The sequence below is a fragment of the Brachyhypopomus gauderio genome, unplaced genomic scaffold (assembly GCF_052324685.1).
Source record: "Brachyhypopomus gauderio isolate BG-103 unplaced genomic scaffold, BGAUD_0.2 sc52, whole genome shotgun sequence".
In the NCBI taxonomy this organism is placed as follows: Eukaryota; Metazoa; Chordata; class Actinopteri; order Gymnotiformes; family Hypopomidae; genus Brachyhypopomus; species Brachyhypopomus gauderio.
The window spans coordinates 695,620-710,151 of record NW_027506877.1 but is presented as its reverse complement, the minus strand read 5'-3'; the positions used below and the strand labels follow the sequence as shown (position 1 = coordinate 710,151).

General features: G+C 40.2%; 2 protein-coding genes across 4 annotated transcripts; one reads left to right on the top strand and one right to left on the bottom strand.

Moving 5' to 3' along the window:
• Window positions 1-180: 180 nt before the first annotated feature.
• Window positions 181-1,687, bottom strand: tifa (TRAF interacting protein with forkhead associated domain). Of its 2 annotated transcripts, none has more exons than XM_076987304.1 (2): window positions 1,507-1,687; window positions 181-1,298 (listed from the first exon to the last, which is right to left on the bottom strand). In XM_076987304.1, the coding sequence occupies exon 2, from the start codon at window positions 1,257-1,259 to the stop codon at window positions 693-695; it is 567 nt and encodes a 188-aa protein (XP_076843419.1). In that variant the 5' UTR covers window positions 1,260-1,298; window positions 1,507-1,687; the 3' UTR covers window positions 181-692. The 2 variants fall into 2 exon arrangements, with proteins under 2 accessions (XP_076843419.1, XP_076843418.1); XM_076987303.1 differs by having other exon boundaries at window positions 181-1,322; window positions 1,507-1,685.
• A 6,380-nt stretch (window positions 1,688-8,067) lies between these two features.
• On the top strand, window positions 8,068-11,672 carry rbm4.3 (RNA binding motif protein 4.3). Of its 2 annotated transcripts, XM_076987373.1 has the most exons (4): window positions 8,069-8,221; window positions 9,219-9,662; window positions 9,797-10,480; window positions 10,824-11,672. In XM_076987373.1, exons 2-3 carry the CDS (start codon window positions 9,254-9,256, stop codon window positions 10,450-10,452), a joined length of 1,065 nt encoding a protein of 354 aa, XP_076843488.1. In that variant the 5' UTR covers window positions 8,069-8,221; window positions 9,219-9,253; the 3' UTR covers window positions 10,453-10,480; window positions 10,824-11,672. The 2 variants fall into 2 exon arrangements, with proteins under 2 accessions (XP_076843489.1, XP_076843488.1); XM_076987374.1 differs by having other exon boundaries at window positions 8,068-8,221; window positions 9,797-11,672.
• Window positions 11,673-14,532: the final 2,860 nt, after the last annotated feature.

The following is a 14,532-nucleotide window of genomic DNA, read 5'->3' as shown; positions in this document are numbered from 1 at the left end:
CTTACCTGCGATTCCATTGTCCATTGATTATAATCATATCAGTTCTGCTATCGGTTTGTTTAAGCTATCAGTGCAGGATACCAAATCATCCAGCAGCGTGGCATGAAGGCATTTAAATGCATGAACTGGTTGGCAACATCACACAGGGTTAGTTTAGACTTGTGTACCGCACCAAGAAAATTAATTTCTATTTTATTCCTTTTTATTAAAAATTTAAATTGTTGAGAATACAAAGCTTTATGTTTCAGGCAAAACATACAACAATAAACTTCACATTGGCATTTCAGCCTAAACTTTATCACAGCATGAAACAATGTGTAAACACTAAACATATAAGCTACATGATACTGAAATGATAGGCTTAACTTACTAAATATAATGCAATGAATACTTGAAATATCCTAATTGAGAGGACAGAGCTTTACAAGAAGTATAGAAGTAAAAAAACATGTTAGAATCTAGCTAGTAAATGTTTTTGATCAGGTTCTTTGATCAGGGCTGAGTAACAAAGAGAAAACATGGTCACACCCCCTGTAAATTGAGAAGGGGATGGAAACATTGAGAACTTGTGTGTTTTGTTTTGTGCTGGACACCCCCCCCCCCCCCCCCCCAGAGAGTCCCGTAAAAAACCTCCACTACTTGGGGAATTCCACTTTGGATCACTCCCTGGAAATATATCCACCACCAACTGTTCACAGAGTCTCGTCAGACTCCAGTGGCTCTTGACTAACAGGTCCTCCACTCTGGTAGTTTCTCATACCCGTATCCACCATGGCTAACGTGCAGGGCACATCCATCCCTAAATCCCGCGACGGGGAGGTGTTCTGCTTCTCAAACAGAACCTCAAAACAGTCCTGCGCCTCGCCGGGGTCCGTCCATATCAGCAACTCGTAGCGGCCGAATCGGAGGAGAGCCTTGTCATGGAGATCGGCTCTCTCGAGATATCCCAGTTCAGAACCGCTAACCAGTACCTTGCCCTTCTGGCTGATGTTCTGGACGCTGAAGCGCATCGCTGCACTACCAGGTTTTCGATAAGCATGGATGGAAATCTGCTTTCGGGAGACGCGCATGTCGTTCAGGACAAACTGGCAGGTCTGTCCGTCTCGCCCCAGCATAACCGTGTCTTCAGCACTGATCTTGAGCGATTGACTTAAACGAAGTTGGCTGTAGAGGGGCTGAGTGCCCTGGTCAGGGTGGTAGAGTTCAATATGGAGGCAGGTGAGGGTCTCCTCAGTCGTCAGTGTTTGAGACACAGACATTCTTAGGAATGCGAAGGAGTCCGTTTCGCTAGAGGCTATCTACGACAGAAACCGAAACACAACCTGTATTTAAAACAAGAAAACAATTTTAGCATGGTTAAATGTTAGGAGTACCCACAAAATGTTACACTTGTGCAGCCCCGTGTAATCTAGACGACTTCTATAGATAGATAGCTCCGTGTTTACAATAAGTTACATGCAGATAACTTCCATCCATTGGCTTCCATTTTTGCTACGTTGTACTTACCTCATAGGCTACTGCAGTTTAGATTGCCTTTTATATACCAAGAGCTGATAAAAAACCTTCTCTGTCGGGAAACGGTCAATAACTGTACACCGCACAGCTCATCTTCAATCTAACGGACCGTGCCTACTGCGCCTAATCTCACCAGATTAAAAGTGATCCGCAGATTGCGTCACAGAAGAAAAACACCCTCGTGACATGTGACACGCGCGGAAAGTCCGGAATTGGGTAATACCCCCATTTTTCAGTCGTGTAAAATGCCTGTTAGGTTAACATCGCGCGTGTATATAAGTTGTCCAAAACCTAACTGTGTAACTGATCAGCATTTATTTGGTTTTGGTTCAATGCTACATTAGCTATATTCATATATCCTCAGATATCCCACGTCTGCAGGACGTCCCGGTGTCACACCGAAATCTGTGACCACCTAATTCTGTGACTGTAGATCCAGCGGTACTTGGGTCACAATTACTGACGGCTGTTGTCAGAATAACTGACACTACTGTACTCATATTAAATGAGCTAAAGACAATCAAAATGTTTTAATGTTAGGAGAAGGTCATGGAATAATCCAATTGGGGTCCACCACCTCCCTGGAATTAGCATGTTTGCCAGGTGGGGTGTCTGTATTCTATTCTGACCCCAAATGGGTAACACCAAGTTTGATCAATGTTGTAGCATTTTTAGCATTTGACAGGTTATGTAAAAGACTGAATTAAAATTACACGTTTATATTTTTAGTTCGAAAGGAACTGCCTGCAGAGTCTTCATAGCTTGACACCACCTTTTTGGGCAAATGCAAATATTGTACAGGCCTGTAAAACAAATGACCTCAGTGTAGGGTGACCAAACGTCCATGTTTCTCGGGACATGTCCGGATTTCACGTCCTGGCCCGGGACATGTCCGTATTTCACGTCCTGTCTCGGGCGTCCCGGGTTTTTTTTTTAAGTGAGGAAAAATAAATGACCTTTTTTGGACCGGTTTTTAAATTACCTTCATTGGACTACCATTTGTTATTGGAGTTTTGTTGTTGACCTTTACTGAAAAGCATTTTTAATAAACCAACTGTAAATATCATGTTATTGTAGGATTAGGTGGGCCTATGTTAAGTGAGTGCATGCTACAGTATGTGCCACCCCCCACCCCCGGCTCCAAGGTGTCCTGGTTTTCCCAAATAAAAATATGGTCACCTTACTCAGTGTAAAATCTGTTACGAGCCACAGATCTCCACCTACAAAACAAGACCAACAGCAACAAAGCGCTTCCAATGTAGACATCATCGGTTAAAGGAGTTATAAATTAGGCTTCTTAAAAATGAATCAATGTTACAAAATCACAGTGAATACATTTTATGAATGTAATTCATTGGCCCACGCAATCATAAACACCTGAATAACCACAAACCTTTTTCTTGCAAATTCTCATAAAACAGAAGCAGTAATGTGGACTCAAAGTTCACTTGAAGTATGGTTACTAACGTTAACTTCGTGAAGCCAGTTGTGGCTTTAATGCTGACATAATCTGCAAATATATTCTTACAATGATCCTTTACATGTAAACTAGGTTTTGACATGTTAAAGGAGATGAGAAACTTACCTTAAATCCAAAGTGCATGATGGTGCCCGTTTTGTAGATTGCCTCCCTCTTTCTGATTTGAAATGAATGAAATTAAGTTCTCCCAATGTAATTCACAAATGTTACTCTGAAATATAGAACATTTAAGTACCGGTAAATGTTGATGAGATTATTGAGTTCAGTTTATACTGTAAACTGTACGTTCAGTGAACATGAAAATATTTAGAAACAGCATGGGCCTATCTTTATTATGTAAATTTTAAGTACAATTTTGAGTATCATTTACTTTCAGTCAGCATCAATTTTTACAGTGTACATCTTTCAGTTGTGACTGTACCAATTTGATTGCTAGGGGTAACTGTACATATTAAGCCCCCCAAAATCTATTTTCAGGTATTTTTCATAGATATTGACCTGATTAATAATGAATAAGATAAATGTCTTAATTGAAAATGTATTCATTAGTTATAATGAATGTTCATGTTATAGAAATTTAGTTAAAAATAGATATTTTATTAAATATGTCCAAAGTTTGACATGGGCTTAATAGGTGCTGTGGTACCATTTATAGAGTGTGTGTTCCAAATAAGCCCACATCATGGTTTATTGACAAAAGATATATTTATTATTATTGATATATTCATTATTTTCAAAGAATACAAACATCAACATGTATTCATTAACATGTTAAGTATTTGTTTTATATTATAAAATGCCTCTATGTCATGTTTATGGCAAAATGTTCTATGGCAAATTGCTCTCTGTCCCCTCTGGGGTACACTGTGGGCTGACAGGATACATCCCTGTGCTTTCAAATGCACATTCAGCCTTTTTTCAGCCTTTAAGGTAAAATGTCCAACACATCTTTCAGCTTCTGTCGAACTGTTTCCTTCCTGATTTTGCCTCTGCTCACCCTTGCATGGCAACTGACACCTGAACTCCTTCTTAGTTCCACCACTCTCATAAATAACAGAGAAACTCCTTAAATTCATTCCTGACATGCTGTCCATTGTTTACGCCATTGCATATAACTCTATTGCATCACTGCTTTGCACCACAACTTACATGTCTGCACTTTATGTGTATTGTCTGTAAATTGTTGATTGTTGTTGTATATGGTCTGTAAATTGTACATAGCCCTAAATTATATGCTCACTATTTTCTTAATTTCTTAATTACTGTACCTAGAGAGTGACCAACTGTACTACCTTGTTTATGCAAACATACTTGGTGAAATAAACCTAATTCTGATTCTTTATTTCCCTGAACACGGCCTTATCCAAAGGGCACAACACGTGTGTCAGATGAGGGAGGAGACAAAGAAGCATTATCTTATTTAAAAACAGATTATTTTGGTCTAAAGCACCGTCTTCCCCATCCAACCAAGTTCTTTCGCAGCAAACTGGCATGGACGACCTTGACACCAGGAATGTATGGGAGCAGGACTCGCCCAGCGGCAATCCCAGCAATGCATGCTGTTATCTGTTATCCTCCCACTTCTTCCTGTATTCTGGTACACATTTTTACAACCTTTTTGAGTCCAGGGACGGGTCAGTGATGAATCCTGTCTCATTTACATTGCAGATGTTTTCAGGTTTTATTGTGATGTCTGCCAGATCCAATTATTTTTTCTGCATCTCAGACCAGTGGGTGAATATGCTTTTATCAGCTCTAGCCACAGGAAACTGTTCTCACTTGTGAATGGTCAGCTTAGGATGATCTCACATAAAATGGTAAAACCGTTTTCATCACGGTCTCCCATTGGTGAATGGGCTCTGAATGCCCCTATCCAAAATATACTGCTCAACGAGATCTAACAAGGTCTTGTCGAGTGAAGTTCCAACCCTAGTCACACAGGACCGGACAGGATTGTACAAAGACATGGACACATTAGTCTAAGCAGCCTTTAGATAACATTGTAACATCATATTTGTCATTCTTTAATTTATCCCATTAAACTCTGACTTTATTTTATATACCCTAACTTCTCTTCAGCCTACCTGAAGACTGAAATATCCTGCTCTCTGATGAGCCTCTATTCTGATCTCTTTCTCATTCAAATATTTTGTCTCCACTCCAAACTTCTTTGCAGCCTCATCACACTTTGCAAGTACATCAAGAGTCATAGGGCTCCAAAACATCATACTGAGATGAGATAAACAGGCCTTGCTGTCCTATGTATCATGAATAGCAGTCTTACCAGTTGTCCCATCAAGTTTTAAATATGCAATAATGAAACCGATTATTTTTAAAAATCCAATTTAGACGCTTCAGTTCCTTCGAATTGTGTGTCAATATCTAAACTTGCAATTCTCTCAAAATGTATTGAGTAATACATTTCTAGTTTAGTAAACTCTGGATTTTATTTAGCTCACAGAAGTGTTTCTGTTAGCTTTGGTGATTTTTTTTGTGAAGCCACCCAGGGTGGTTCTTGGGCCTATCATTCTTTCTCTTTATATGCTACCATTAGGGTTCATTCTTAGGAATTGTGTAACTTCCTTCCACTATTGTGTCATGCAGATGACATAAAAAAATTATTTATTGCTAAAATCGCTAGAAAAAAAATTCTCTTAACCATTATTGGACTGCTTTGAGATCATAAAAGTTTGTATGGCCTTTATGGAAACCTTCGTGAGACAGACTGTAAAAACGCTAGATCTGATTGTGGATAGTGATTTTAAACTGGTCAAACAGATAAGCTCAGTAGATTACAGTAATCAAGCATTTTGTTCAGCTAAGGCTTTTATCTAAAGTTATGTCCTTTTATCTTTTAAATGTTTCAAAAGGGTCATACATGCCTTGACAATGCTCTGTATGTTGGGATTAGTCAGAGTTCTCTCTCACATTTACAGTTCGGGCAGAAACTGTCTTTTGACAGGAAGTCGTAATAATCTGCATATTTCCAGTTTGGCTGCCATTCACTGGCTTCCTGTACAATTTAGAACTAAATCCAAAGTTTTATTATTTGTACATAAATCTCTAAATAATTTAGCTCCAATTCCTCAGATCTGTTAGCTTCTTACTCCCTGTCCAAGTCGAGGTTGATGCAGGTTAGTGTTTGAGCTAGGTCCTGGGCTCAGGATTAAGCTTCCCCCGTGTGTTAGATTAGCCCCCACTTTAGCTCTTTTTTAAATCTCATCTTAAATGTCATTTTGTCTTATATTTGGTGTATAAGAGTTGCTCTTTTTATTACTACTGTTATACTACACCATTTCCATGCCAACAAACTATCTGGAAAACCTGCCTGAAGACAGCCTGCAGTGTTGTCACACCTGGAATTAGGTTAAATCAATAGGGCTTTAAGTGTGACTGGAATCCACAGTCAGATGAGTTAATCAGATTTTAAAGAGCTTTTTGTTCCTAGGATAATTTGAAGGGGTTGCACTATGATAACACACTTAAATGTACATTTATGGTATTTACACCATCCAGATAGTGCTTAATCCATCCTGCTTAGCACATATTAGAATGCTTATTGTGTTTTTTCATTTACACCTCCCACCCTGAAAGGCTAATCCCACCCTGCCCATAGACAGGCCTCTTGCCCTGCAGCAGGCACTTCCGGGGCTTCAGGACCAAGACAAGCAGGCTGAGGAACAGCTTCTTACCCCAAGAAGTACTATAATTTCCTGCATAGTCATTGTATGCACCTTGTGATGGTATATTGTGATGGTATATGATTATGTGTATTCTGTATTTACATTTACGCAGACCCATCTGTATATCATGTACACAGATACATGTACACAGATGTACATATAGTACATTTAATACTTTATATGTCACGGAACAGCTCCGGACCCCTCCCTGTGGGCGTGTGTTTGCGTCGTCTGCGTCCTGCCGTCTGCGTCTGTGGCTCCTCGTGGGTGTGGTTGTGTCTGCGTGTGTTCATCCGTCCCACCTGTGGCTCGTCTCGTAATCACTCGGGGCTCATGTGGTCTGTCTATTTAATGTGCGTTCGCGCAGTGTCGTGTGCTTGTCGTTGTCTTAGTTTGCTCGTCGTGTGTGTGTGTGTGTGTGTGTGTGTGTGTGTGTGTGTGTGTGTGTGTGTGTGTGTGTGTGTGTGTGTGTGTGTGTGTGTGTGTGTGTGTGCGTGTGCGTGTGTGTGTTCATTGTGCAAATAAAGCGAGTTACGTTGGCTGCTGCAGAAAGGATCCGTGTCTCGTCCTTCCGCCCACACCCAGCGTTACAATATATATATATATATATATATATATATATATATATATATATATATATATATATATATATATATATATATATATATATGTATATATATATATAGTATATACATATATAATATATATATATATATATATGTATATAATATATACATATATAATCCTGTTATTTCTAAGCCACCCTTGCATTAGTAACCTAGCTGAAGATTTTTTTTTAGCTTCACACTAGGTTGTCATAACAAAAATCGTTTTTAAAGTGTCTATATGCGACTGAAGTTAACGTTTATTGCTCTAATTTACTCCATATACTTAACTAGCAATATTATGTAAAGTAGCTGACTATCTAGTATCTAGGTGAAAGTGTCCGAAGCAGGAAGTGCCTCTAGTAGACGTTTCTGGTATACGAGTTTGCGAGTCCGTCTAACTAGTTTTTAAAACAGGTGTGTGTATGTATATATATATATATATATATATATGTTCATGTTCCTCTTCATAATGTAGATACTGCACATCCTGCACTTGTGGCTTAACTTCTGGTATGGAAGCCTATTTCCACCGCTTGAAAAAAAAGCCCATACCGTTTCTCATAATTATGAGATGCTAACTCAATTTTGACACACAATCTCGTAATTACGTAATTAGGACTATCTCGTTAAAACGAGATACTAAGTGTCATAGAATCACACTAAGATACTAAGTACTAAGTCATAATTGTGATGTACTGTAGAGACTTTTTCCTTTCTTCAAGCGGCGCAAGTGGGCTTCCATAACAAACACATAGGGCCTATTTTCCTCTTAAGTAAAAAAAAACAGTGTAAAAGAGCTTAAACCCGCCGTAATGAACGCGTTTTATCGGTTTAGTGAACTCGGTTCAACATGTAGTGTAAGTAGGCGGGACTAGAGGAACCGGTTTAATACAGCGACGACACCCATTTTACCTCAGTGTGGACAGACGCAAGGGGTGAGTGTCTTACTAGCTCTTACGGTGACCTTTTATATAATATCCTAGTGTACGTATGTAAACACGTAACCTAAAACCAGGCTGTACGTTTAATGTAACTGCATTTAGTTTTCGCTTACATTCGGCAGTTTGCTCTTTATCTCGCTAATCTCGTTAACTTTGGCTAACTTAGGCTGGCTAGCCGTGTGTCTAACCAGACGTCAGCCAGGTTAGCTAATGTGCAGCTGTTGCTAAAAAAACACCCCATCTGTGAACAGTGTGCGATTACTTTACTTTATGATCTGAATGCGAGTAGTTTCTAATTAATTAAATGAACAGCACCACCATCATGAACTCGGGGGGTGAAGAAAATGGATTCGTGAACATCTAGTCTGTAGATCGACTAGCAGGCGATTAGCTAGCTAACTAGCTACCTCGCGCGGGGTGGTTATTCGTTTTTTGCTAAGCTAAGGTGGCTAGTTGTGCTGTCTGAACACCAAACACAGTACAAGGAAGCGACTAATACGCAGATATATAAGAATGAACTAAAATGTACAGTTGAGTGGGTGAACCGCATATTCACCTGGTTTCAACCGTCGATAGGGGTAGCTAAGTTGGCTAATCCTGTTATTTCTAAGCCAACCTTACATTAGTAACCTAGCTGAAGATTTTTTTTTTGAGCTTGACACTAGGTTGTCATAACAAAAATCGTTTTTAAAGTGTCTATATGCGACTGAAGTTAACGTTTATTGCTCTAATTTACTCCATATACTTAACTAGCAATATTATGTAAAGTAGCTGACTATCTAGTATCTAGGTGAAAGTGTCCGAAGCAGGAAGTGCCTCTAGTAGACGTTTCTGGTATATGAGTTTGCGAGTCCGTCTAACTAGTTTTTAAAACAGGTGTATGAACAAGTACTGCTGGATCTTTTTTAGTTTCGTTTTTGTTTCATATATTTTAGACCGCTTAGAGGTAATTTATGATTTAACTTTTATCTTCAACCTATTGCACTTGTAGTGTGTTTCAGACTCTGGTTTCTATTTACACCAATAATGGTGAAGATCTTTGTTGGGAACCTGCCACCACAGGCTGAGACTGATGAAATCCAGACACTGTTCTCACAGTATGGAACAGTCACAGAATGTGCGATCATCAAGAACTTTGCCTTCGTTCATATGGAGGATCGGAAGAGTGCTACAAAGGCAATCAAAAGCCTTCATTTGTACAAACTGCATGGAACACCAATTAATGTTGAAGCAAGTCGTGGCAAGAACCAAGGTCCAGTCAAGCTACACGTGGCAAATGTAGAGAAGGGTGCAGATGATGAGCTCAAGGCCTTGTTTGAAGAATATGGCACAGTGACAGAGTGTGCCATAATAAAAAACTTTGCCTTTATACACATGAGCAACTCAGATGAGGCCATGGATGCGATAAAGGGTTTGGACAACTCTGAATTCCAAGGTAGGAAATTCCCTACACAATTGCATATAAAGTCTTGATCTTAAAAAAAAATGGTTCCTTGAAATATGTGGTATCCCTGTAACAGAATCATTATGAAATGTGCTGCTTTAAATTTGCAATGCTTTAATTTCTAGGCAAAAGGATTCACGTTCAGATCTCAAAGAGCCGACCGCGAGGAGAGGAGGATGCTTATGGCCCCCCGGAAACAGGAGGCTATTGGCAGCCCCGTTTCCCTGGTGACCGACCTGAGCCAGGCCCTCCTGGCTATCCTAGTGGCCGTTTTGGACCCCCTCCTGGGGCCCACGGTTACCCGCCAGCTCCTCCACCCCCACCACCCCCTCCGCCCAGGCGTCCCCCTTTCCCAGACCGTACCTTTCCCTCATATGACCGCGAACGTGGCGGTAACGGTGTGGTGGATTATTATGAGAAGTATCGCGCTCGCCCTTACGGTCTCACCTCGTTTGAAGACCGCCGCTTGAGCTCAATTCCTCCGCCACCGCCTCCCCCTTCATCTGCTGTTATGAGAGAACGCCTGGCCACTCCCACTCTCGACCTCTATGAGCGACGCCCTCTCCCGCCCCCGCCGTCCTCGTATTACGCCCGAGATCGTAGTCCCATCAGAAGGGCTCCACCAGCCCCTGTGGCAGCGACGGGAAACGGCTATACATACGAGCGTTCCCGACTCTCCCCTCTGTCCATGACTCGGGCCCCAGTGTTCAGTGCGCCTCGTACCAGGGACCCCTACACTGACAGGGCACCGCCTCCGCCGCCAGTGCGCTACACGTACTAAAGTGAATCTCTGCACTTGTGTACCTAAGGTGAGGATAGGATCTCAATGCGAGAGCTTTGTGAGGGCCGATCAGAAGCATGGGAACCTTTTTTTCCTAATGCAAAACCTAGTTTTCCACGTAAAAAATAAAAAAAAAGCCTCACGCTGCGTCCTGACCGCTAATGCGTAAAGTTAATGGAACGCGTAAGCAGTATGGAATAAAAAGACAGTAAAAAATAAAATTACAACCTAAAATTCATTTAGTGGAGATGCATACAGCCGACCTAAATTTGCGAAAAATTGATAGATTGTGTTATTATACCATGCAGTGGACTTGTCAGTGCAGTTGGCCTTCCTAGGCACTTGACTCATGTGGTTTGCTCTCTTTTCAGGTGTAAATTATTCGACAAGATTCGTCGTTGTCGTCTCCAGGTGCACATGGCGCGATACACCCCTCGTCTGACGGAGCGCGTTGCGTTTGCCTGCGCCTCACTTTTTGGAAGAATTCTATTGCAGACTTCACGCTTTAAATTTAAAAGATTTTACTCGGCTCGATTTCGTCATTTTGCTTGAACTGTAACCTTTTGCCTGTTCTTTGTTCTGCTTGTTTTTACTATGTAGAATTCGATAGGTAATTGAACTATTGACCTGAACGCACCAAGCAGACAGGCTAAAGTTTTAGATTCTGTTAAACTTTTAATTCTTAAAGCTGTTCATGGTTCCCAGTGTGACCACACTCAGCAGTCAAAACGTCTGTACATTTTGTGGCATTTCTGTAAAGTCAAAATATTTTTGTTTACTTTGAAGCCCATTTTTTTTGTAACTTGGTTAAGTCCTGTAAAAACCTGCAAAACAAGTTCCTTTGAACAAGTGCCACGTATGTCTTAAAGTAAACTAAATGGGTACACACGTGCGCCTTGCGATTAAAACAAATAGGCTAATAGATCAGCAATAAAACAGCTACAGTTATGAGTTTCTTTAGAATGAAATGTAGATACAGAAACTGGCAGCCCCTCTAATAGGAAAATGTAATCTTTAAGGGAACGAATTTTTTTTTTTTTTTAATAAAAAATCTGCCATTAATGCGTCGATTTGGGTTTTTTAACAGGACGGTTAATGCAAGTATCGATTGGACGATCCAGTCACTGCGAGTTTGCCACATAAACGAGCATGAAATTGAAATAGAATGGCCCTATTAACACTTTAAACGTGTTGTCTCGTCATAAAACGAATAGCATCAACCTTGATCTCTGCAACGACATTTCAAACAAACACAGAGCATGCTCGCTGTAATGTGCCCTGGTTACGTTTGTCCCTTTCGACTTCAAGCCGCCCACTTCCACTGCCTGACAACCAACAGCTTTTGAATTTCCCCATTCCTAGAAGTCTGAGTTGACGTTTTAAACTTGTTGAATGGAAATCATCTTGTCCATCTGTTTGAATCTCATTCAGCCCTTTTTCACGTAAGAGTGAGGGTTGAGAAGGTGGGATGGTGAGCTCAGGTAAGTAGGTTATGATATTCATAACCTTGCATGCCTTTGGAATTGGATTTAAGTAGATAGATATGTTCTTTAATCAATGTGATTTATGATTGAGAGAAAGTAGAAGTTTAGTAAGTGCTTTTCCACTGACTTTCTTAAGAAGTCAGTGAAAGTTTGGAATTCTTTTAAGAAAAAATTACAAAACCGAATGGGTCCATTTTCTGTTTTCCCACTTGGCTCCATAAGAACTTGGTCAGTTTGAATTAATTTTATGTGCAGGCTGCCTGATCTTGTTTTCATGACTGAGCATAAGTTTAAACACCTCCCTGTGGAGTGATGTTTCCAATTGTGAGCTGCTAAAGTTTATTTTTGACTAAATTGTTCACAAAGTACATTACAGCTGGCGATGATGCCTTTAAACCTGTTGCTGCTAATGTAAATAATATTAACATTTATCCCTCCATCAGGATTCCCTGTGAGTTTTTTGAGCATTACAATTATATAGACATATATATGTATATACCGATATAGAGCCTTAAGAAAATAGCTAAAAGTTTACCCTTTTTTCAGATAACTGCATGTGTATAAAATATTTTGGTGTAAATTAATATTTTCCGGAACGTTTTCGAGTTATGCATTTCTACAATAAATAAAATTTTTTTGGGAAAATAAAGTTGTTCGTTTTGTTTGTTTATCCCTCAACACTTTTATACACTTGTGAAGTATGCACCAGAACGCCGCCAGTCAACAGTAAAACGATTCGAATTGTGACTAGTAAATATGCAACAACAAAAAGTTAAACTTGTATACAATTTTCCAAAAAACATAATTAATGGGATTAGACCATTTTTAATCGCTGGATTTATTTATATTTTAAACTGCAGTAACAGTTTGCTGTCGCAATTGATTGTGAAAGGCGCAACAACAACAAAAAACACCCTGGATACACGTATACAGAAAAGTTGGGTCGTAATACAACATTGTGCCGGCAACATTGAGAGCTTTCAAACGTATTATTTGAAAGCTTTCAAAGTTGTCACAAACATCAATAATAACAAATTATATGGAAATGTTAGGATAGACTATATATGCACATAACTGCAGTTCTGACATTAAGTCCACATAGACAAATTGCACTGCAACAGATGTATACTCATAAGTCGAACATAAAGATATCGTACACACACATATAATGTTAACAGAAATGTAAATAAATAGTAATAATTTGCTCCTCAATGAATGTAGCGTATATGCTACCTGAACTTTTAATGTTCCGGAAATGTTCTGTTTTTTTTCCCGCCGACGCCATTTCATGTTTTATTCATTTCCTTTGGCGCTTGGCTTCGTATTTCGTTATACGGTAAGCGCTGTGGAGTTTTAAAACATTGATTTATTTTTTATAGTTACGCAGCTACTGGTGTTTTAGATTAAATTAACGTGCAACAAATGTTGTTATTTTTTGTTTAACGTGTGGTATTTCTGCCCTTTGATCAGCTCTTCCAGTTGTCACACGGGTAGTGAGGTTAGTTTAGCTTCAGGCTAACTAACCCCTTTTTTACCTCAGTTTCCACTTTGCCGACTTCGTCCTGCTGGTGAACGAGGCCCAACGGAGTGTGTACGCCAGCACGACTCCAGCCGACACACCTGCACTGTCGGGCAGAATATGTACCGTAAAACGGCTTTATTTGCCCAAACGATAGACTCGATATGGCCTGAAGCTAACGTTATTAGCCGGAGCTCATTCCCTAACCTGATGCTAAGCTAACGTTGGCTAGCTCCGGTCATTCTGGCATCAAGCGACTACCTGTAATAGCTACCTGCCTGTTATGTGTGTGTACTTTGAGTGTATACATAAATAAATAAAACTACACACGCATATATAGACTTTTTTTTACTCGCGAGGTAGCTAAGTTGCTTGCTAGGGCTAGGTAGCTAACGTGAGTATTTTCAGTTACTGCGGAAATCCAGAGGAATTGGATGTTGGGCAAGTGTAATCCAGCCGGGGTGATGGGTAGTGTTCATATTTGAAAGGTGGTGTCTAACTCGAAAGAAGTTTTAAAAAGTAAGAGGCAAGTCAGTTTATACCAACTCTGTAGACAGTGTGCATAGTTTTATTCACAGGGTGGTGTAATCAACATGGTTTATAACACAGCGAACTTAAGCTGGTCAACGAAACATCTGTAACGTTGCATCTCGCAATTATACTCTCTGCCTACCCAGGATAAACAAAAACGGCAGTGAAGATGGTTAAGATCTTTGTCGGGAACCTTTCTTCAAGTACAACCAAGGAAGACCTGCGAAGTCTTTTCTCGCAGTATGGAAAGATTTCGGAGTGTGACGTTCTGAGAAACTTTGGCTTTGTGCACATGGATAATAAAGAGGAGGCTGAGGAGGCCGTCAGTAAACTCCACCATCACGACCTGAACGGCCAGTCCATTAACGTGGAGATGAGCCGAGGGAAGCCCAGAGGGACGACCAAACTGCACGTCAGCAACATAAGCAGTGACTGTACGAACCAGGAGCTGCGGGCGAAGTTTGAAGAGTATGGACCTGTGGTTGAGTGTGACATTGTGAAAGATTACGCCTTCGTACACATGGAGCGGAAAGATGATGCGATGGA